This window comes from Trichomycterus rosablanca, chromosome 16, assembly GCF_030014385.1.
Source record: "Trichomycterus rosablanca isolate fTriRos1 chromosome 16, fTriRos1.hap1, whole genome shotgun sequence".
Taxonomy (NCBI): Eukaryota; Metazoa; Chordata; class Actinopteri; order Siluriformes; family Trichomycteridae; genus Trichomycterus; species Trichomycterus rosablanca.
The window spans coordinates 30,109,599-30,132,112 of record NC_086003.1 but is presented as its reverse complement, the minus strand read 5'-3'; the positions used below and the strand labels follow the sequence as shown (position 1 = coordinate 30,132,112).

Genomic DNA, 22,514 nt, shown 5'->3' with positions numbered 1-22,514 from the left:
CCGGAACACTGACTGAACAATCAGCGCCCAGCCGTACAAACACGAATGCAGTCATCTTTTGTCTGAACGGGCACAAATTCCCATACACAGATGCACTTCGAAGTCTTGTCAGAAGCTCTATTTTGATACCATTTGACAAGGCTCACGGTCAGGCGTCCAAATACTTTTGACCATGTAGTGTAAATAGTAAAGTCCATAAAGGTCACGTGTTTATGTTCTCTGTAACGTGGACCGGCAGTGATGTTCCTCATTCCACTGTTACAGAAACACCTTTGAGAGGGTTTATTTTGGCACCTATATTAGACCCCACAACCTCCTGATTTGGGGTGTTTTAGCAGCTGCAGATGTTCCACCGCCCCCTGTAGCTGGCACAGAATTTTATTTCGATAGTGAACGAGCGACGGTCCGGTGCCAGGCCGCGCTGGCAGCCACATGGCACGGCGGAACCACGGCGGAGGAGAAGGTCTGGATGCCAAACGGCGACCACAAATCCGCGTTGATTGGATCGTCTCTCGGGTGTGATGTGAACAGGATGGTACGACTGGGTCACGTTTGGCCCGCGGTACGCATGGCACTGCCACAGGAACGTGAACCCGAATTAAACGATACGGGAGTGGAGGATGCTGGGAAATGCGTCTATGTAGAGACAGAGCGAGGGTTTCACACAGACCTCTTGGAAACGGGTATGGTTCAGGTTCAAATCTCAGAAGCACTTGGCATCAACTTGGCCAGGCGTCAAACAGGGTCACATGCTGAGGGGAGGGCGTCCATGAGAACAGAAGAACACACCACACCACTCCGGAGGGTTGAAAGTCATGGGTTCGAATCTCAGCAGAGCTGCCAACCAGCCCAGGTGTCCACACAGACACTGATAGGTGTGTCTGAGGGAGGGAAGGTCGGACTGTGTCTGTCTGTCTGTCTTCACGCTGCCACTGAGATATGTGGTCTCCAGGAGAAGGTGTGACATGGAGCTCTGCAGGAGCAGTTGTAGCCTAGTGAGGTACTAGAGTAGTAATCAAAAGGTGGCTGGTTTAAGCTCCACCACTGCCAGGTTGTCACTGTTGGGCCCTTGAGCAAGGCCCTTAATCCTCAATTGCTTAGACAGTGTAAAGCATCTGCTAAATGGAACTTAGTGTGTCTCTCCATACGCTATACGGGTCTTTATGGGAACCCAACACTGCCCAGTGAAAAGAAGTGGTCGCCAGGGGGGCAAAAACGAAAAGAGTGTGGTTATAATACGAGATCATTATGGGATTAGAAGATCTGATGACAAGCCCAAACCCAACCAGCCCCGGTGCCATGACGGTCAGAACACGCCCAGACTTCACGGGAACACAGCGCGAGCGATAAAAAACAGCCTGACTGATCAAAGCCGGCGGTGTTAAACGTGTGCAGGACTGAATCACGTGATCGATAAATATTCAGTCCTACATAAAACCACGTCGTCCCGTCGAGAGGAACCGCGCTCTGATCTGCAGGAACATCAAACAGGAAACAGCTTACAGCGGAACATTCGGGCGGAGGATCTCCCGCCTGGCGCTAAATGCCAGGTTTCTGGATGTGGGTAGCAGGTGGATTTATTAGACGCCGGTGACCTGCGGTGAGGAGCGGGACAGGAAGTGGAAATCACTCGTAAATATTCACGCAGGGTTCAGACAGCGTCTCCAATATTTATGAGAACGTTTAGGACCCGGAGATCCATCAAGCTCACAGGTTTCACTGAAGATTCCTTCAGACATTAGAACAGGCGTCCAGATACTTTCGGCCACACAGTGTTTACAGCACACGGGGGAAGGGGGCACCCCACCATTAGCTCGTTTCACTCCTGCTCCAAAACTATTACAATTCCAAACAAAATGTAGGACGATGATGCCAGACTCACAAGTGAGGTTCTAATTCATCCCAAAGCTGCACACATGCAAAACTCTATAAACATAAAAATATATTATAATAATAATAACAATAAAAGTAATTATAATAATAGTAATAATTGTGCAAATATGTGTGAATTTGTGTAAAGTCCAGGTTCAAATAATAATAATAATAATAATAAATAAATAAATAATAATAAATAATAATAAACAATAATAATAAATAATAATATATGATAATAAATGATGATAATAATAATAATAATAATAATAATAATAAATGATAAACAATAATAATAAACAATAATGACTAATAATAAATAATATTAAATAATAATTAAAAATAATAAATGATAAAAAATATTGAATAATAAATGATAATAATAATAATAATACATTCTAATAAATGATAAATAATAAATGATAATAAACAACAATAATAAATAATAATAAATTCTAATAAACGATAATATATGATAATAAATGATAATAATAACAATAATAATAATAATAATAAATGATAATACATGATAAACAATAATAATAAATAATAATGAATAATAAATATTACATAATATTTAATAATAATAAATGATAAATATTGAATAATAATTATAAATAATAATAATAATAAATAATAATAATTATAATGATAAATGATAACAATAATAATAATAATAAAAATAATAATAATAATAATAATAAATAAATAAATAAATAAATAATAATAATAATAATTATAATAATTTTTTACCACCGAGTCCTCCTGGTCAGGGTTGCGGTGGGTGCAATTCACTGGGCTACAGGGAGAGCCTGGATAGGTCGCCAGGGCACACAGACCTGGGCAGACTTTAGTATCTCAAGTTAACCTGACTGGACGTCTTTGGAGAGGAAACCCACACAGACATGGGGAGAACATACAAAACTCCACACAGAAAGGAATCAATTCCAGGACCTTCTTGCTGTTAGGTAATGGTGCTACCCACCGAGCCACCGTGCCACCCACACCAAATTGTAAACAAACAAAAACAGAAACCACGTGTTTATGGGTCTTGTTCAAAGCTCAACAAAAAAGGAACTTCCCCAAACTGTTGGCTACACTGCTGTTAGCATAAGCCCATCATTCAGGGTGCACAAACACTTCCAGCTGTTCACTCTGTAGAAATCTGGATGAAATAAATGAGCTGGATCGTCGTCAGGAGGTGAAAGAATCGGGGGCAGAGTGATAAAAAACGGCGGCTATAAAACAGCGCGCGCTAATAACGTTTGCTAGCGGTGAGCGGTAATAACGTTTGCTAGCGGCGAGCGCTGATTGCCTTTTTCTGGCTGCAGCCAAATCAAAGCGGCGCTCACGAGGGACCGTGTTTCTCCCCAGCGCACAAATCGCTAATTACTTATTAATGGCTGGATGAAGGGAGTCGGAGCGTCTGAGTAAACACGCCCGCGACCCCACGGGGGGCAGCAGGAAATTAGAAGGAACTGCTGGGTAAACTGTCACGCCGGGCTAATCATCTCCACCAGGTAACAACCGAGAGAGAGGAGCGAACACGGAGGATTCCGAATAAACATACATAAGAGGACGAGGAGAGCAGAAAATAAACTGAAATATGAGAGGAGGGACGAGAGGAGGTCGGGGGGGGGGGGGGGGGGGGGCGGTCCTCGTGTGGGACAAAATAACGCCAACAGGATGCCCATCACGAGCCGGGCATCACACTCTGACATCATCACACTCATCACATTTAGGGTCTTTAATACGAAATAAAGATGCTAATAAATCACCGAACACACAAAGAAGACGTTATGATGGGTAGAATACACCAGCGCATCACCATGATAATAAATGATTAATAATAAATAACAATAAAAACTACTAATAATAAATGATAATAAATTAAAGTAAATGATAAATAATAAATTATAATAAATAATAACAAATAAGAAATAATTCATACTTATAAATAATAAACAAAATAATAAATGATAATAAATGATAAATAATAAAAAATGATAATAAATATTAATAAATAATAATAATAATAATAATAAATGATAATAAATATTCATAAATAATAAAAATAATAAATAATAATACATATTAATAAATAATAATAATAATAATAATAAAAATTATAATAAATAATAAATGATAAATAACAAAAATGATAAATAATAAATAATAAAAATAATAAATAATAATGATAAATAATAAATAATAAAAATAATAAATAATAATAATAAATAAAAATGATAAATAATAAATATTAATAAATAATAATACAAATTAATAAGTAATAATACCATTTAATAATAATAAATTATGATAATAAATGATTGATAATAATAAATAATAATGAATAATATTAAATGATAATAGATAATAATAATAAATTATGATAAATAATAAAAAAGAATAATTAATAATAAATTATAATAAATAATATTAAATGATTAAAAAGCAATAATAATAAATGATAATAAATAATAATAATAATAAATGATAATAAATAATAATAAATAATAACAATAAATGATAATAAATAATAATAATAATATAATAATAATAAATAATAATAAATAATAATAATAAATTATAATAAATGATAATAATAAATAATAATAATAATAAATGATAATAAATGATAATAAATAATAATAATAATAAATGATAAATAATAATAAATAATAATAAAAAATGATAATAATTAATAATAATAAATCATTATAAACAATAATAATAATTGATAAATAATAGGTCGGGTGTGTAGTTCAGGGTGTTGGTGGTGTTAATGGTGTACTGATTAGTGATCAAGGTGAAGAAGAAACTCTCCCTGAGCGACTGCTTCTGGTACGCTCCGCTCCTGAATCTGTGTAACTACAAACGTTCTATAAAATCACTGAGATATTTTCCTTAGAGTTTATTAGCATTAGCATGAGCATCCGTGTGTGATTATTAAAGGAAAAACCACATCGCGGCGGGACGTGTTTACCTTCCTAATGAGTGTTAACTGACTGGTGAGAGAAGCTGCTTTTCATCTGCATCATAAACGAGACGCGTCCCAATTCCAACCTGTTACTCCTCCCCGAATCAGAGAGGCGGAACACGTTCAGCGCTGGAGCTCACGTTTACTCATCAAGCAGCTCCAGAACGTTCTGGTATTTTTATTTCCAGCGCTGGACCCGGCGCTCGTGATTTATGATTCTGTAAAGGTCAGAGCTGCTGGTTTTAATGACCCGGAGAACACGGTGTTTCATAAACGCTGCAGGATCGAACCTGAGGACCTGGGGTTGTCTCGGTTCTGGTCAGATCTGAGCAGATTCATTCCTGCTAGACCTCAGAGGATCAGAATCACGACCAGGGGAACATCAGTACCCGTCTGTGTTTTAAGGCATGTCCAGCAATCTTTCGCATTTTTAATCTTCTCTGATGATCTGTAATGATGATCCACGCAGCTGATCTCACAGCGGGATGTTCCGCTAGCACACCAGCGCCGAGATTCCGAGGTGCCTGTGCAGGATGCACGGGTGGAAAAGGGTTCCGCTAAGGGCTGCGTGTGGGTCGGAGGAGGCGTGAGCAGCAATATACCCACCTCACCTGCAATCAGGAATCCACCAGCAGGGGGAGACAAACTGACTATGATAAATTGGGAGAAAATGCATCAAATACGTGAGAAGTCTCCATGATTCGAGGTTCCTCTCGAGGTTCCTCTTTCCTCAGCGTGTGTGATGATAAGATCCTGAGCAGCTCGTCCTGCTCTCTCGTAGCTCCTGTACGATAGATAAACGTACTCCGACCCCCCGGGGGGAAAAGGCTCTTCATTCGGCCCCATAACCCCCCTCCCTCCACGTCCCTGACCGTCTGAGCGTCGCTGATATGAAGCTTCTCTGCGCTCGCTCAGCGGTGCTTAAAAGTCATCGCCCCCTTCTTCTGATGTCCGCTGTTACCAACCCCTAATCACGGTAACCGGCGGCAACACGTTTAGCATCTACATGACTTGGTTGTGGGTCAGGACACGGCACCACTACAGGGTCCAGGTCCCAAATTTCCATTCTGTCAAATTTCAGCCAATCGCACCTCAGCTTCAGCTCCTGGACAGATGACCTTGCATGTATAGAAATGCCGTATTTGCTGGTACAGGTGAGCTATCGACCGTCCGGGCGCCTATACAGCAGAGATGGGGACTCGAGTCAAAGTCGCACGTAAGTCGCACACACAGCGACTTCAGACTCGACTCGGACTCGTTTCAAATGACTCAGACTCGTGACTCGCAAAAAATGGCTTTCTAACGACTTCCTGTTTTACTTCACGCCCGGAAAAGTTTGGAGGTTTTTAATTATAAGCACATTTACAAAATAACGGATTCTATTCCTAATGGGACGCACGCTTATAAATGTAATAGCATCTGGAAGAACAGAAGCTAAGGTAAGCAGCGGTTATGATTGTTTTTGCTGTGTTTGGGATTTTGGCCGCTGTGCCGTGATTTATCGAGCGCTTTTGTTCTGTAATGAAAACAAAACGTATCAGTTGAAGCTTTTAACTGGAACCTTCTTGTTACAGAAATTACATTCATTTACACAATGAGGAGGAAAGTAAAGACACGAAGTAAAACGACTAAATACACTCGCTAATCTGTTGTTGTTTTTATCTGAACTTACAGATTATTTCTTTATTTCTACGCTACATTTATAATATATGTTTTGTGTAGATTATATTGACTCCTGACTCGACTCGGACTCGTATTTTGTGACTTGTGAACGTCTCTGCTATACAGATGTGACTTGCAGATTCTGTCACTGCTGCTATAACTGCGACCTCTGCACCGAGACGCTGAATAACGGAGAGCAGTGCCTGACTCGATACTGTCCTCACGTCTCTGCCGGGTAAAAAGAAGTGGTTAGTAACTGCACACGTCTCACAGGGGGGCGTTTTAGCTACAGCACTTCTCAGTCAGGGTCTGGAGCAGCGGGGGAAACAAAACTGTACTAGGATACGACTGTATCGTCCTAATTCACCTCTGCACTCCGGCGACCTCTGCTGGTTTCTCGACACCCTCGATGCCCGAGAAGGGCCGTAGGCAACCACACGCCCCCTACAGCCACATTCGGCCCACAACACGCATCGTGGCGACAGTTTAGGGAAGGACCTTCACTGTTCCACCATGAGATTACTGACAAAACCTCACTTGATGCTTTCGGGATGAATTGGAATGGCAAAACACCTGACCTTGCAAATGCCAGTTTGACTAAACGGATAGCAAATGGAGGTGGGCACATTTTAATCTGACATGTGATTGGTTGTTTGGACAGCGGTTGTGGTTCTGGACCTGTGGAGGATGACGAACCCTGTAGCCCCTTGACGTGTCTGCTGAGCAGTAACTGCTACCAGAATATAAAAACAAACGCAGGTCCTACCTGAGGGTGAAGATCTCCACCGAGGACAGAGCCGACGCCACCAGGAAGGCGGACACCGTCTCTCTCTGCCTGATGGACCGGGACGGCACCATCACCACAAAGTTCCTGTCCAGCCGTAACTCCGAGAGGGGCTGGAGGAGGCGCACGCTCCCGATCCGCCGCATCGGCGTGGGTCCCGAGAAGTACCCCGCTGGACCCTGCGACTCCGACTGGACGCCGCCGGCCCTGCGAGAACTCTCGGCCTCGCACTCCCCGGACTCGCCCGACTGCACCATGTAGTAAAGCTCCACGGGCGTTCCTTCGGCCTGAGGCGCCCTCTGCCTGCCTGGCACCACGCTGGGCGGGCTGAACCAGCTGGGCAGCGGCTCCAGCTCCGCCACGCACAGACCCAGCTCCCCCTTCAGCCGACAGGCGCCTCGAACCTCCTGCGTCTCGTGGAAGGCGAACATCCGGATACAGGGGAGCCGGTCCACGGTGGTGTAGTCGTCCCAGTCCCGCCCCACCACGTAGAACAGGACCTGGACCTTCGGCCAGCTGGGGTGGACGCGCTCGGTCACCACGAAGGTCTGGACCTTCCAGTTGAACGTGAACAGGGACGAGGGCTGCGCCGACGACGTAGGCTGGTTGAAGATCCCCGGGTCGAGGAATTCCGCAGGGACGGCCTGCTGCGCGGAGAACGGTCCGTAGGTGGCGTTGACCACCGGCGTCCTCCTCGCCTGCTGGACGAAGAACATCTCGGTGCGCGCCTGGAAGCTGGAGTTCCTCATGATGTCCTGGTTAGCCTCCTTGAGGAAGAAGGCCAGATCCGCGTTCAGGACCCGATAGCGGACGGGCAGGTACGCTGGCACGCTGCCGGACCTTGGCAGACCTTCCTGCAGCGTCCGGCCATCTGTCACTGTCGAGGAGACAGAAAGAGACATCAATCAACTTTCCATTACAGCCGCGTCCTCTGTAGTAACACCTCTGACCCCGACCGGAACCGCGGCGGCACCTCTCCGAGCTCCGGACCCCGAGGTGTAAATAAACCTCTGCCCCCCCCGGCGCGGGCCTGCCGCCCCACTTTTCAAACCGGAGCTCTTTATCGAACCGGAGCAAAGTGCCCCCGATACCCGCTCTGATCGAGGGTCCTGAGAGACACCATCGATTTTGTGTCTGCGGGTCAGTAGAAGAGACGGGCGCAGGAGATTTAGGGAGGCGGCTGTGATTCTGACACCGGCACCAGGACCTGCACTATAGGGACAAAAGTATTGGGACACCCTTTCTAATATTAAATAAACATATTTCAGCCACAGCAGTTCCAGAGTCCTGCACAGAACCCTGAGCTCAGCCTCACTCAACAGCTCTGGGATGAACCGGAACACCGACTGAGACTTTCTCAACCAACAACAAGGAATGAACAGGCAAAGATGGGCAGTGGTTGCTTAGTGGCTAATGTACAGGACCAGTAACTGAAAGGTTGCTGGTTCAAGCCCCACATCTGCCAGGTTGCCACTTTTGGGCTCTTGAGCGAGGCCCTTAACCTTCAGTTGCTTGCAATGTACGAACTGCTAACAAATACAATTGTTGATTGTCTTTTGGCCTTTTGGAGTTCCAGCTTTGTGCCAACAGTTTAGGGAAGGACCTTTCCTGTTCCAGCATGAGTGAGCTCTATAAAGACGTGAAGAAAAGCTCAGTTTAAAGAAACAGAGCCCTCAACAGCTCTGGGATGAACCGGAACATTGACTGAGACTTTCTCGACCAACATCAGGGATTGAAAAGACACAAATTCCCACAGACACACTTTAAAATTTTGTGAGAAACTTCTTAGAGGAGCGGCTGCCGTTCTAGCCGAAAAACATCACGCTGAAGTCACTCGTTTGTAACCTGATGAGGCAAGAGAGCCTCAATTGAGGGTCTGAAGTAGTACGTCTGTGGGAATTTGTGCTCGTTTAGGTGATGGTTGATGTTAGTAGTACGTCTGTGGGAATTTGTGCTCGTTTAGGTGATGGTTGATGTTAGTAGTACGTCTGTGGGAATTTGTGCTCGTTTAGGTGATGGTTGATGTTAGTAGTACGTCTGTGGGGATTTGTGCTCATTTAGGTGATGGTTGGTGTTAGTAGTACGTCTGTGGGGATTTGTGCTCATTTAGGTGATGGTTGATGTTAGTAGTACGTCTGTGGGAATTTGTGCTCGTTTAGGTGATGGTTGATGTTAGTAGTACGTCTGTGGGGATTTGTGCTCGTTTAGGTGATGGTTGATGTTAGTAGTACGTCTGTGGGGATTTGTGCTCATTTAGGTGATGGTTGATGTTAGTAGTACGTCTGTGGGAATTTGTGCTCGTTTAGGTGATGGTTGATGTTAGTAGTACGTCTGTGGGAATTTGTGCTCGTTTAGGTGATGGTTGATGTTAGTAGTACGTCTGTGGGGATTTGTGCTCGTTTAGGTGATGGTTGGTGTTAGTAGTACGTCTGTGGGGATTTGTGCTCGTTTAGGTGATGGTTGATGTTAGTAGTACGTCTGTGGGGATTTGTGCTCGTTTAGGTGATGGTTGGTGTTAGTAGTACGTCTGTGGGGATTTGTGCTCATTTAGGTGATGGTTGATGTTAGTAGTACGTCTGTGGGAATTTGTCCTCGTTTAGGTGATGGTTGATGTTAGTAGTACGTCTGTGGGAATTTGTGCTCGTTCAGGTGATGGTTGGTGTTAGTAGTACGTCTGTGGGAATTTGTGCCCATTCAGTCAGTGGGGGGGTTGGGTGTGTTAGGGTTGAGTGGGCGCGGTGCAGAATAGAATCTACATCAATAATTGAGAGCGCTGGTTTCCGCCGCGTCGCCGGGACCCCCCGCGCTGCGCTGAAATATTTGCTGACAGCAGCGGAGGAGCGCGCGGCGCACGGAGCCCGGGGAGCTATTAGCTAATTTAAGAGCCGTAGCGCTGGCCGCGGGGAGTCTCGCACCGACTCTGAGCTAACGTAATTGGAGTGGCCTTGGATTAGCGCTCTCGCCGCCGGCTCAATAAAAATCTATATAATCTTACTGTAAGTGAGCGCGCGCGGGGGGAGTAGCGCTGGATAACCGCCAGGCGCTAAGCTAATGGCTAATAATGATCAGTCAGGACGATCTGACCGGACCGGATCCGGTACTGTTGAGGCGTACGCTATTCGGTCTCTGATCGATAGCAGCGTGCAGCGCTACTGATGACTAGCGGCGTACGTTAGCCTGTCTAAATAATAAATGATAAATAATCTGACGTTTTTATCGCGCGCTGACGGATTAGCTTCATCATCGCTGCGTACACGCTATACGCTACATGGTCCAAAGTATTCGGACGTCTATTACAATAGATGAAAAATAGAGGGTTTGAAGTGTGAATGTGGGGATTTGTGCCTGTTTTAGTGTTGGGATTGAAGTAGTACGTCTGTGGGAATTTGTGCTCGTTTAGCTGTTGGTTTAAAAGAGTATGTCTGTAGGGATTTGTGCCTGTTTAGCTGTTGGTTGAGGGTTTGAAGTAGTACGTCTGTGGGAATTTGTGCTCGTTTAGGTGTTGGTTTGAAGTAGTACGTCTGTGGGGATTTGTGCCTGATTAGGTGTTGACTGATGCATCTGACAATGATTTGGATCATTGATGGAGCTGACGCCCTCACAAGGGTTTGAAGTAGTACGTCTGTGGGGATTTGTGCCCGCTTAGGTGTTGGTTGATGTTAGTCAAGCCTGATGCACTTGCGAGGGTTTGATGTAGCACATCTGTGGGGATTTGTGCCCATTTAGGCAATTTTCTGCACAGGTTAAACCAACATCCTCCAACGTCTGAACGGGCACAAATTCCCACAGACGCACTACTTTAAACCCTCACGAGCGCGCCAGCTCCGTCTCTGATCCGAAACCCCGTCGATGCTGCGGAGACGGACGAGAAAATGAAAATCAGAAGCTCCGGAGGCGGCGGGAGCGACAGGCGTATCTCCCAGAATAAATTAGCCCGGCGTTCTGTTCCGCCGCTTAAATAAATAAATAATAAAGCACCGGCGCATTCACGCGGCTCATCGTTTCTCCTCCGGATATGAAACCCGTCTCGCCACAAACTCGTCTGCTTATTATTGAGGAGGTTTTAAAGCTCTGCGCCGACCCCGCCCGCGCCCGCGCCCCTGACAGTCGGAGAAAAACACTCCACAGACACGCTCCGATTATTCTGTTCACGTCACGCCGTCGCGCCAAATCGTCTCGTCACTAATTACCTCAATTAAGCCACGGCGGTGATTGTGAGCGTTCAGCACGCGGCACGGCCAAAAGTATCTGGACACCTGAACATCACCGCGCTGGACGTCCCGTTCCAAAACCGTTAGGGAAGGCTTTCAGCAAGATTCTGGAGTGCGTCTGTGGGAATTCCCTACCCTTCATTGATCTGTTGAATCATACAGGGTTAGTGTGACTGTACCTGGAACAGTGGTCTCCTGCCAAGGTCTGTAAAACAAGCCTATGTTTAGGTGTCCACATACTATATGACTGCCGGCTTTCTAGTCGATTTTCCACAGGATTCTGGAGTGTGTCTGTGGGAACTTCCTTCCCATTCATTCATTCATGTATTCATTCACTGTCCGTTTTCACCCCTGGTTTTTCATCCTGGTCAGGGTCACGGTGGGTCCAACTCAGTGGATCATACAGGGCTAGTGTGACTGCGACAGCATTAGACATTATCTGGAACAGTGGTCTCTTGCCAAGGGCTGTAAAACAATCTCATTTTCAGGATTCTAGAGTGTCTCTGTGAGAACTTCCTTCCCATTCATTCATTCATTGTCCATTTCACACCCCCCCTCTCCCATCCTGGTCAGGGTCGAGTCCGGTGGGAATCGAACCCAGGCCCTTCCTGTTGTGTGCCGCCCCTGTGCCCAGTTAGTCAGCAAGCATTCATGAGGTCAGACACCTGTGTTGGCTCACTGTTGACATTCTAATTCATCCCAGAGGTAAAAGAAAGAAGTAACACTCAAAGGTTTTCTGAAGCATAAAGCTGGTGACTTCTCTGTGCCCATAAAAACAAGGCTAGTGTGACAGTACCTACAGTATTAGAAGGTACCTGGAACAGTGGTCTCTTTCCAAGGGCTGTAAAACTAGCTGATATTCAGGTGTCCACATATTTTTGGCCGTATTTTGTGCCAACTGCCAGCGTAGTTTTTCTAGTCATCTATCCACAAGGTTCTGGAGTGTGTCTGTGGGAATTTCTTGCCCATTCATTCATTCATTGTCCCTTTTCACCCTCGCTTCATCCTGGTCAGGGTCGCAGTGGGAACGGGACCCACCGAATCGAACCCAGGTCCTTCTTGCCACCCGTGTGCCCAGTCAACAAGCCCGGCTCATTGTCAACGTTCTAATTCATCCCAGAGGTAAAAGAAAAGGAGAAACACGCAAGGTTTTCTAAAGCATCTGCTGGATCAAAAGTGCTTATAACTGACTAAAGCTGGTGACTTCTCTGTGCCCGTAAAAACTGAGGATATTAGAAAGGGCAATTCGGTGCGCTAAAGCCTGGTGGAGCATCGTTCTCCCCACCACCTCCCCGTCTCCACAAATTAATGCTCTAAAGCATGGTCAGGATCACGGTGTGTCTGGTTCCACCACGAGAGTTCTTTAAACCGAATGGGCACAAATTCCCACAGACGTTCCCATATTTCTGACATCACGTCTGCTGGTTTGATTTGATGAGAAAAAAAGCAGGAGGTTTAACCGGGAGTCCCAGAGGGCCGAGAACACGACAGTGTTTATAATGGAGCCTCGAGGGGAGAGAAATACTGAGGGGACCAAAAAAAATTAGGACACGATACAGAAATACTCAACAAGAAAAAACTATTAACAAAGTCGCTGTGTCTGATTTATTCTGCATCTAATAACGAGCGTCTGATCCAGTCTCATTCATTCATTCTTTCATTTATTCACTCATTCATTCATTCTTTCATTCATTCTTTCATTTATTCTTTCATTCATTCTTTCATTTATTCATTCTTTCATTCATTCTTTCATTTATTCTTTCATTTATTCACTCATTTATTCACTCATTCATTTATTCACTCATTCATTTATTCACTCAACTCATTCTTTTACTCATTCTTTCATTCACTCATTCATTTATTCACTCAACTCATTCTTTTACTCATTCTTTCATTCATTCATTCACTCATTCATTTATTCACTCAACTCATTCTTTTACTCATTCTTTTATTCATTCATTCACTCATTCATTTATTCACTCAACTCATTCTTTTACTCATTCTTTCATTCATTCATTCACTCATTCATTCACTCATTCATTTATTCACTCAACTCATTCTTTTACTCATTCTTTCATTCACTCATTCATTTATTCACTCAACTCATTCTTTTACTCATTCTTTCATTCATTCATTCACTCATTCATTTATTCACTCAACTCATTCTTTTACTCATTCTTTTATTCATTCATTCACTCATTCATTTATTCACTCAACTCATTCTTTTACTCATTCTTTCATTCATTCATTCACTCATTCATTCACTCATTCATTTATTCACTCAACTCATTCTTTTACTCATTCTTTCATTCACTCATTCATTTATTCACTCAACTCATTCTTTTACTCATTCTTTTATTCATTCATTCACTCATTCATTCACTCATTCATTTATTCACTCAACTCATTCTTTTACTCATTCTTTCATTCATTCATTCACTCATTCATTCACTCATTCACTCATTTATTTACTCAACTCATTCTTTCATTCATTCTTTCATTTATTCACTCATTCATTCATTCATTCATTCTTTCATTCATTCTTTCATTTATTCACTCATTCTTTCATTCATTCACTCACTCATTCATTCATTCATTCTTTCACTAATTTTATTAATGTAATTTATTAATTCATTCTTTCATTCATTCTTTCATTCACTCACTCTCATTCATTCGTTCACTCATTCATTCCCTCATTCATTTATTCACTCAACTCATTCTTTTACTCATTCTTTCATTCACTCATTCATTCACTCATTCATTCACTCATTCACTCATTCATTCACTCATTCACTCATTTATTCACTCAACTCAATCTTTCATTCACTCATTTATTCATTCACTCATTCCCTCACTCATTCATTCATTCATTCTTTCATTCACTCTCATTCATTCACTAATTTTATTAATGTCATTTATTCATTCATTCTTTCATTCACTCTCATTCATTCACTAATTTTATTAATGTAATTTATTCATTCATTCTTTCATTCATTCTTTCATTCACTCACTCACTCTCATTCATTCACTCATTCATTCACTCATTCATTTATTCACTCAACTCATTCTTTTACTCATTCTTTCATTCATTCTTTCACTCATTCATTCACTCATTTATTCACTCATTCATTCACTCATTTATTCACTCAACTCATTCTTTCACTCACTCATTTATTCATTCATTCATTCACTCACTCACTCATTCATTCTTTCATTCATTCACTCACTCATTCATTCACAAATTTTATTAATGTCATTTATTCATTCATTCTTTCATTCATTCTTTCATTCACTCACTCACTCACATTCATTCACTCTCTCACTCACTCATTCTATTAATGTCATTTATATCACTCATTTAAATCACTTAAATCATTTACTCATTCATTAATTTATTTAATCATTCAATTAATCATTTATTTATTCACTCATTCCATCAATGTCATTTATTTATTCAGTTTATCATCCAATCATTCGTTCATTCATTCAATTAATCATTTATTCATACATTCAACAATTTATTCACTCACTCATTCATGTTCATCACTCAAGCATTCATTAATTTATCCATTAATTCATTCACTCATCATTCACTCACTCATTCTCAGTCATTCATCCATTCATTCACTCATTTAATTCACTCACTCTCTCATCCATTCATTCATGTATTCACAATCCGTCACTCAATAATTCATTTAATGATTTATTTACTCATTTGTTCAGGCGTTCATTCTGTCTGTTGTGCTAGTGCTTTATCCTGGTCAGGGTCGCAGTGGGTCCAGTTCATTGAGCAAATGACAGGAAACACCTCAGACAGGTCACAAGTACCCCACAGTTAAGAAATAAAACAAGAGCAGAACCTTCAGTAATAATTCAGAGGAGCTGCGTGTGCACACGAAAGATCCAGGACCAAACACTGTAAAGTGCGGTGGTGGGAGCATCATGATCGGCACAGAGCTGCTTCTGTACGAACAGCACCGGAGAATCACGCACCATCGAAGGAAACATGAATCTGGATCTAACAAGAAGATCTGGAGACGGTTCCGCATGGTTCTAACCAACCTCCAGATCTTCTGGGTCCATCAGAGGGGCCCTGGGGCCACTGGGACTCAGATACGACTCGCTAGAGGAATGAAGAGGATTCGTACTGAAGATTATGGAACCTATACGGGGGGAACGTCTGTTCCTCCTGTGGACATCCCAAAAAATCCACGAACCTTCTCGTGTGTTGTGGGGTGCGAGGCTGAACGTGTAGAATTTGGGTTTAACTCTAATAAATGAGATGAACTCGGGGTCTCCAGCATCTCGGGTTCGATCCTCGGGCCGCCGCCGCCTCTCCAGCTTCATTTCAGAGCGAATCGTTTTCCATCAGCGTCCCGCGGCCCCTGAAGACTCGGTAAGTACCGGCGTCGGAGCAGATCCAGATAATCACCGCACGCTGGCCCAGCTTCTGCTGAGAAAAAGGCTTTTTTTCGACAGGAGTCCCCCCCCACACACACACCCCTCTCCACCCCCGCCCCCCCCTCGCCACACCCCCACACCGTCGACTTTATTGCGAGCCATAAACCAAGGCACTGCCTCGTAAAAAGTCTGCGTATCGGCATGCAGCCCTCTGAAAACCTGTCTCCTGATGGAACATCAATCCCACGTGAATTACCGAGGAAAAGCAAACCAAGGTCGCCGGCCAGAGCGCCGTCCACTAAATACTCAAACCAGAGCATGAGGACGTCCTACCACCGGGTCAAAAGTATGTGGACGCCTGGTTATGATGCCTGGAATAATAATCCTTTTACAGCTAAAACAGCCTCCACTTCTGAATAAATAAAGGAAATAATAATAATAACAAAATAATTACAAATACAAATAATACAAAAAAATAAAAATGGATTTGTAATAAAAAATTATAATAATAAATAAATAAAATTAATACCAATGGCATTTAATCAATTAATAACAATAAGGACAATTTCTAAAAAAATTATAATAATAAAATCAAATCAATACTACTAATAAAAATTATAATAATAAAATGAAAAATAAAATAAAAGATAATAATGATAATATTTAATTAATAATAATAATAATAAAGTATAAATGATAATAAAACAATAATAAAAATAAAATCAATACAAATAATAATAATCATAATAACAATAATAATATAATTAATAATAATAAAATAAAGATAAAATTAACTAATAATAAAGAAATAAGTCAAAGTAAATAATAATAAAATAACAAAAATAAAATAATACAAAAATGAACAAAATAAAATTAAAACTAATAATTATAATAAAATAATTCATATTAAAAATAATAATAATAAATAAATAATATCACTAATATTAATAATAATAATAATAATGATTGATGATGATGATGATGATAATAATAATAATAATAATAATAATAATTAAAAAAAAAAGATACAAGACTGTGTTGAACTGTGTCTGCAGGAATTTGTGCACCTTCAACCAAAAGAGCTTTTAAAACAGAGGTCATTTAGAAACTGGACGAGGACGCCTGGCTTGTGTGCAATGTTCCAATTCATCCCAAAGGTGTTTAGGGCTCAGGAAAACATTTGTGCCAGTTCAGTAATACAAATGATGGAGAAAGCCTCAGTTGACATTCCAGTTCATTCCAGAGCTGTCGACGTGATTTTGGGTCATAACCGAAGCCCAGAGCGATACAGAATTCCACAGGAGTCTCTGTGACCCGTAACTGTACCCACATAATTGATTTGGTCCAGTCAGGAGGGGCGTGTACGTACCTTCGCCGTGCCTGAGGGGGGTTTGTCGTAGTTAAATGATTGATCATGCTAGCGTGCAGCAGGCCGCCGCCGGCGCTGCGCTGTAATATCGGCGTCTGTAGGTGTTTCATATAAAACTGAATCTGTTCACACGCGGCTGTAATCAGATTAAACCCGCTTCACTGTGCCAGCGCCTCGGGCACATCATTAACTATTTATTTGACTGATATTAATTATGCGTTCAGTCGTAAACGTGTCGGGTTTTAGGGAAACACGCTGGTGTGGCGTAAACCTGAGGAGATCTGCCCCCACCGCCGCCGCCCCCACTGGGATAATTCAGGGGCGGAATTAGACGCTAAGATATTTCTCGTATGATCGCGATCGCTCCGTCACAGCGCCCCGTATTCCTCCATTTATTCATCCCTTATACTAGAACCTTCCATTAGACAGTGGAAAGGTGGTGGCATCGTGTTGGTAAGTTGGTGCCTGACTGGCACCACAAGGAGCAGAAAAAGATTTAGAAGTGGTTTGGTACTGCCAGATTCTTACCAGCTAATAAAACCCTCATAATTCTATCACTCTCAAGAGTTGGGGGGCAGAGGGGGCACCAAAGCTGAACCTCCTACCCAAGTACCTAATACGTGGGCGTGCCAGTAACTTAAAAAATGTGGCAATGTGGCAGGTCTGCTTATGAAATCTGGGCGTGGCCCTGCACGAGGGTGTGAAAAATAAAATAATAAATAATAATGAAAATATTTGATTAATTAATTAATAAATAATAATAATAATGACAATGTATAAATAATAAAAAAATAATAAAATAACAATGAAAATAAATAAAAATGATAATTATTAAATAATAATAATAATAAAATAACAAAAAAATCATCTCAAACGTTCCTTCACACTGGGTCTTTGTGCACGGCTCGTCCAAACTCAAACCAAAGCATTCATTTATTCAATGTGTGTTTTACCAGCGCTTTATCCTGGTCAAGGTAAACACCAAGGACAGGTCACCAGTCCATCACAGGGCAAACTCACCCGGGAAACTGAAGCACCTGTAGGAAACCCACACAGACATGGGGAGAACATGCAAACTCCACACAGAAAGGATCCAGATCAGCTCCACCTGGGAATCAAACCTAGAACCTTCTCACTGTGAGGTGACAGTGCTACCCATTGAGCTGCCAAAACCTGTGAGCTCCACGTTTACAGGAGGCGTCCACATACTTTCTGCTCGGTAGCGGTTGTTGTGCACGATTACGTACAAATACGAGTCTAATGGAGCCGAACGTGATGCTAATTAAGAAGTGGGCGCGATGGCGGCGGAGAGCTACGGGTCTCGGCTCGGCCCACACTGACCGGAGCGGCGTTTATGTGATCGGGCTTCATTAGGAGGGCGATGCTGGCGACGCGGGCGAGCGCTTTTATAAGGGTAATGATGTTAAATTAGCTTCATTTCAGCTTTTTATTTATTTTATTTTCGGTGCGTTTGGGTTTCGGAGTGAACAGGAGGGAGTCGTGCACCGCCGGCGGCGAAACTGATCAACACTCACGCCGAGCCGCGATAAATACCCACAATTATCAAATCTCACCTATAATTTTACAGACTGGCGTAAACGCTGAACTTTCTCCGCTCTGAATCACAATAACGACGTTTATAACCGCCATTATCAGCGCTGACGTTCTTCTGATGTTTCTTCAGTTCTTTAGAAAATCCTCCTCACGCTCACAAACATCCTGACCTTTAAAGTTAATACATGGAAATGAGCTCCATTATTGTGATGCGTCTGGCCGGGGGGCGGGACGGCCGACAGCCTGTGTAGGGATCAGCTTGTTTAGGTGGATGTGTCAGTGCGCTCTCGGTGCAGGTCCTAAACCTGGAGATACAGCGACCGCTGTGTGATCTTTCTCTAAGAAGGAGCTTCTGACAAGATCTTGAGGTGTGTCTGTGTGTGGGAATTTGTGCCCATTCAGTCAATGTTCTGGTTCATCCCAGAGTTCATGCTGGAACGGAGAGGGTCCTTCCCTAAACTGTTTCTACAAAGCTGGAAGCCTGATCATGAGCTCGGTATTAAAACAGAGCGAACAGCCACAATACAAGACACAAGTACATCCGTGTCTGTGGGAATCTGTGCCCATTCAGTCCGAAGATGAGCTTTATTTCATACTGGAACCATACAGGGCCTTCCCTAAACTGCTGCCGCAAAGTCAGAGACCCGTTCTTTTATTTTATATGATTGATTTTATTCATTCAGTCGAAAGACAGCATTTGCATTTCAGTTGGAGTTCCGGTTCATCCCAGAGCTGATGAGTGGGGCTCTGTTTCTTCACGACTTTATAGAGCTCGCTCATGTTGGAACAGAAAAGGTCCTTCCCTAAACTGTTGCTGCAAAGTTAAAAGCACATTATTTTCTTTGTATGATTTATTACACCTGTTAGTAACTGTTAAGGCTGAAGCGGACAAGTTTAAAAATTAGAAGGGGGCATCCCGTAGGCGGGTCCAGTAATCAGAAGGTTGCCGGTTCAGGCCTCACCACTGCCAGGTTGCCTGTTATCACTGTTGGGCCCTTGAGCAAGGCCCTTAACCCTCAATTGCTTAGACAGTATATCGTCACGGAAGTCGCTTTGGATAAAAGTGTCAGCTTAATGCTGAAAATTTAAATGTCCCAATACTTTTGTACTTTATCCAAAGCAACTTTAACAATTGATGGTTAAGACAGGAGTGGGGCTCAAACTGACACCTTTTGATAACTAGTCCGAAACCTTAACCACTAAGCTACCACCGCACTATAGTACATACAGACCAGATAAAGAGTGTTGGGTCAAGACGGGCATCCGAGGTAAAAACTGGTATGATGACTGAATGCCCTGTGGCGCCCCCTATATATAAACACAGGAACAGGAAATAGAATCATTCATTCAGGGGTCTGTGTGATAACTTAGCTCTCTCTACACACACACATATCCCATCATTCCTCACTCCCGAGAAGAGGGCGTGTCTAAATCCTTAGATCTCTTAAAATGCTCCTACTGAGGCGCCTTAATTCTGAATCAGGTAGGTAGTGGGGAGTAGGGAGCAGGGCGGGTCACTATGATTCGAGATGGACCCTAATTGGCCAGTGGAATGAATTCTGGGATCTGGTTGCTACTGACGCTCCCGCGATGGTTCGGCTTGGTCCAGAACCAGTTGGGGTCACATCCAGACTGAGACGTGTTTATTATTAAACAGGTTTATTCGTGCGCGTGATGAAGAGAGAAAAATAAAGAAATAAATAAATGAATAAATTTTCTCCTGAACGGACGCCGCTCAGTTAATTAAGATGAAACGATTCGATTGTGCGAACGCCGAGCCCGGATCGAGCCTGGCGGCGGCGCCCGCTCTGATTGGACGCCGGCGGAGGCACCGGGCCGAGGTTCCACCGCCGGGCGACGCTCCCGTTTTCAATTACACACCCGAGCGCGGCTCTAAGTACCGGCGCCGGCTCATCTGCATGATTGAAATATAATTACGGCGTGATTAAAACGTCGCTCCGGCGTCTCTGTTACTACAACCGCCGCATGTTTGCTCTCTCCTGCTGCGCTGCTGCATTCATTCACTTACAAACAGAAAGAATTTCAAATGAATCTGCACACCGAGGTCATTTAATAATATAAATAAATAAATCAATAAATGAAACTACAGGTGAAATTTGTCATTATTTTCTAACGTGGCACTTTAACATCGGGTTCGAACCGCAACGCCTGAGGACGTCAATTCAGAACAACACAACTGATCCACAACTGATGCTGTCATAGTTGGAATGAACGGGCACAAATTCCCACAGTCTTGTGAGAAGCTTCTCAGAAGAGCGGCTGTTCTAGCTGAAAATATCCCACAGGGGGCGCTCACACTCACGTGTCCAAATACTTTCAGCCATATAGTGCATGTAGGAGCAAGTTTCATGACCTTGACCTGTCTGGTCGCTGTTGCACTGGACACGACTCAGTAACGCCACCCAGCCTCCCTCAGTAAGATATACCATGACTGACTGATTCAGCGTCCCACCGTAATGAGACCAGTTGTGGTTTTCCGCCGGCGCAGCACTGTACACACTTTAACGTCAGGTTCGATCCTCAGCGCTTGAGGACGTCGATTCAGAACAACACTAACAACTGATCCACCTCACTGCTTTCTCTAAATTTGGTGGCTGCAACTCTGTATTCAGTTTTCCTCCCAATTTAGTCGTATCCAATTCCCCGATTTCATTTCTCTTCCCATCTACTGCTGCAGACCTCCAGTCCTGACTAAAACACGCCCCCTCCGACATGTGTGCAGTACAGACCGCTTCTTTTCACCCGCACTAGCTAGGTTCATACGGAGATCCGTATGGCGCACGGAGAGTCACACACCGATATTCGTTTTAATAATAAAAATAAATAAATAAATAAATAAAACTAACTAGTGGTTAAATCCTTCATTATTATTTTCTAACGTGGCACTTTAACGTCGGGTTCGAACCTCGGCACTTGGAGACGTCGACTAATTTAGTCATATCCGACTCCCTGATATAATTTCTCTTTACTGCTGCAGACCTCCACTCCTGTCCTGACCAAGAAGGGTCGTGACTAACTAGTACCGCTTCTTTTCACCTGCAGCAGATGGGTTCATACGGAGATCCGTATCGCGCATGGAGAATCACAGTTAGGCACCGATCTCCATTATCCCTCGTCTCTGTGCAGCATCTCAATCAGCCAGCAGAGGGCGTAACTGCAGCACTCATGAGGAATCCCCTACGACACCTTCCCTTTAAATGAGCCAATCGTTGTCACCCGAAAGGTCCGGCTTTTTTTTGTTTACGTTTTTAATACGATGAGCCGCGATGGAGCTTCACCTCGGCGTAAACGAGACGAAGGAAAGCTTTTAATTAGATGTTAACGAGAACGACCTCTGAGCCCTTCCAGCCGCAGTGAATATTAGCTTATTATCCTTTAATAAGACCATAAGAACTCGTCTGTTTAATTGAAAGCGCGTATCGAAGGGGCGCGGCCAGCGGCGGGTACAGCGGGCGCCGAGCTACCTGCTCTTTTGACGTATCGAGGTTCCTCGAAACCTCCCGAGACTTTCGATCAGCTCCGTCCTTTTGTTCTTCTCCTGCCTGTCGGATTCGTTTCTCCTGGTGCCCGGGAGAGCCGGTGTCACCCGCTCGCCAGGCAGAGCTGGCATGTCGTTCACGCCTGGCGGAGCTCGGAATGCAAGCGGCTCTCGTGGTGAAG

The 22,514-nt window shown here is 43.3% G+C and overlaps 1 protein-coding gene across 1 annotated transcript in view; it reads right to left on the bottom strand.

The window, feature by feature from the left end:
- si:dkey-112m2.1 (transmembrane protein 132D) overlaps window positions 1-15,856 on the bottom strand; it is a 73,175-nt gene extending 57,319 nt beyond the window's left edge. Inside the window, exons 1-2 of the mRNA XM_063011142.1 lie at window positions 15,727-15,856; window positions 7,281-8,175 (exon numbers count right to left, since the gene is read on the bottom strand). Coding sequence (XP_062867212.1) covers window positions 7,281-8,175; window positions 15,727-15,856 — 1,025 coding nt within the window. The remainder of the gene's footprint in view (window positions 1-7,280; window positions 8,176-15,726) is intronic.
- Between the last annotated feature and the right edge of the window lie 6,658 nt (window positions 15,857-22,514).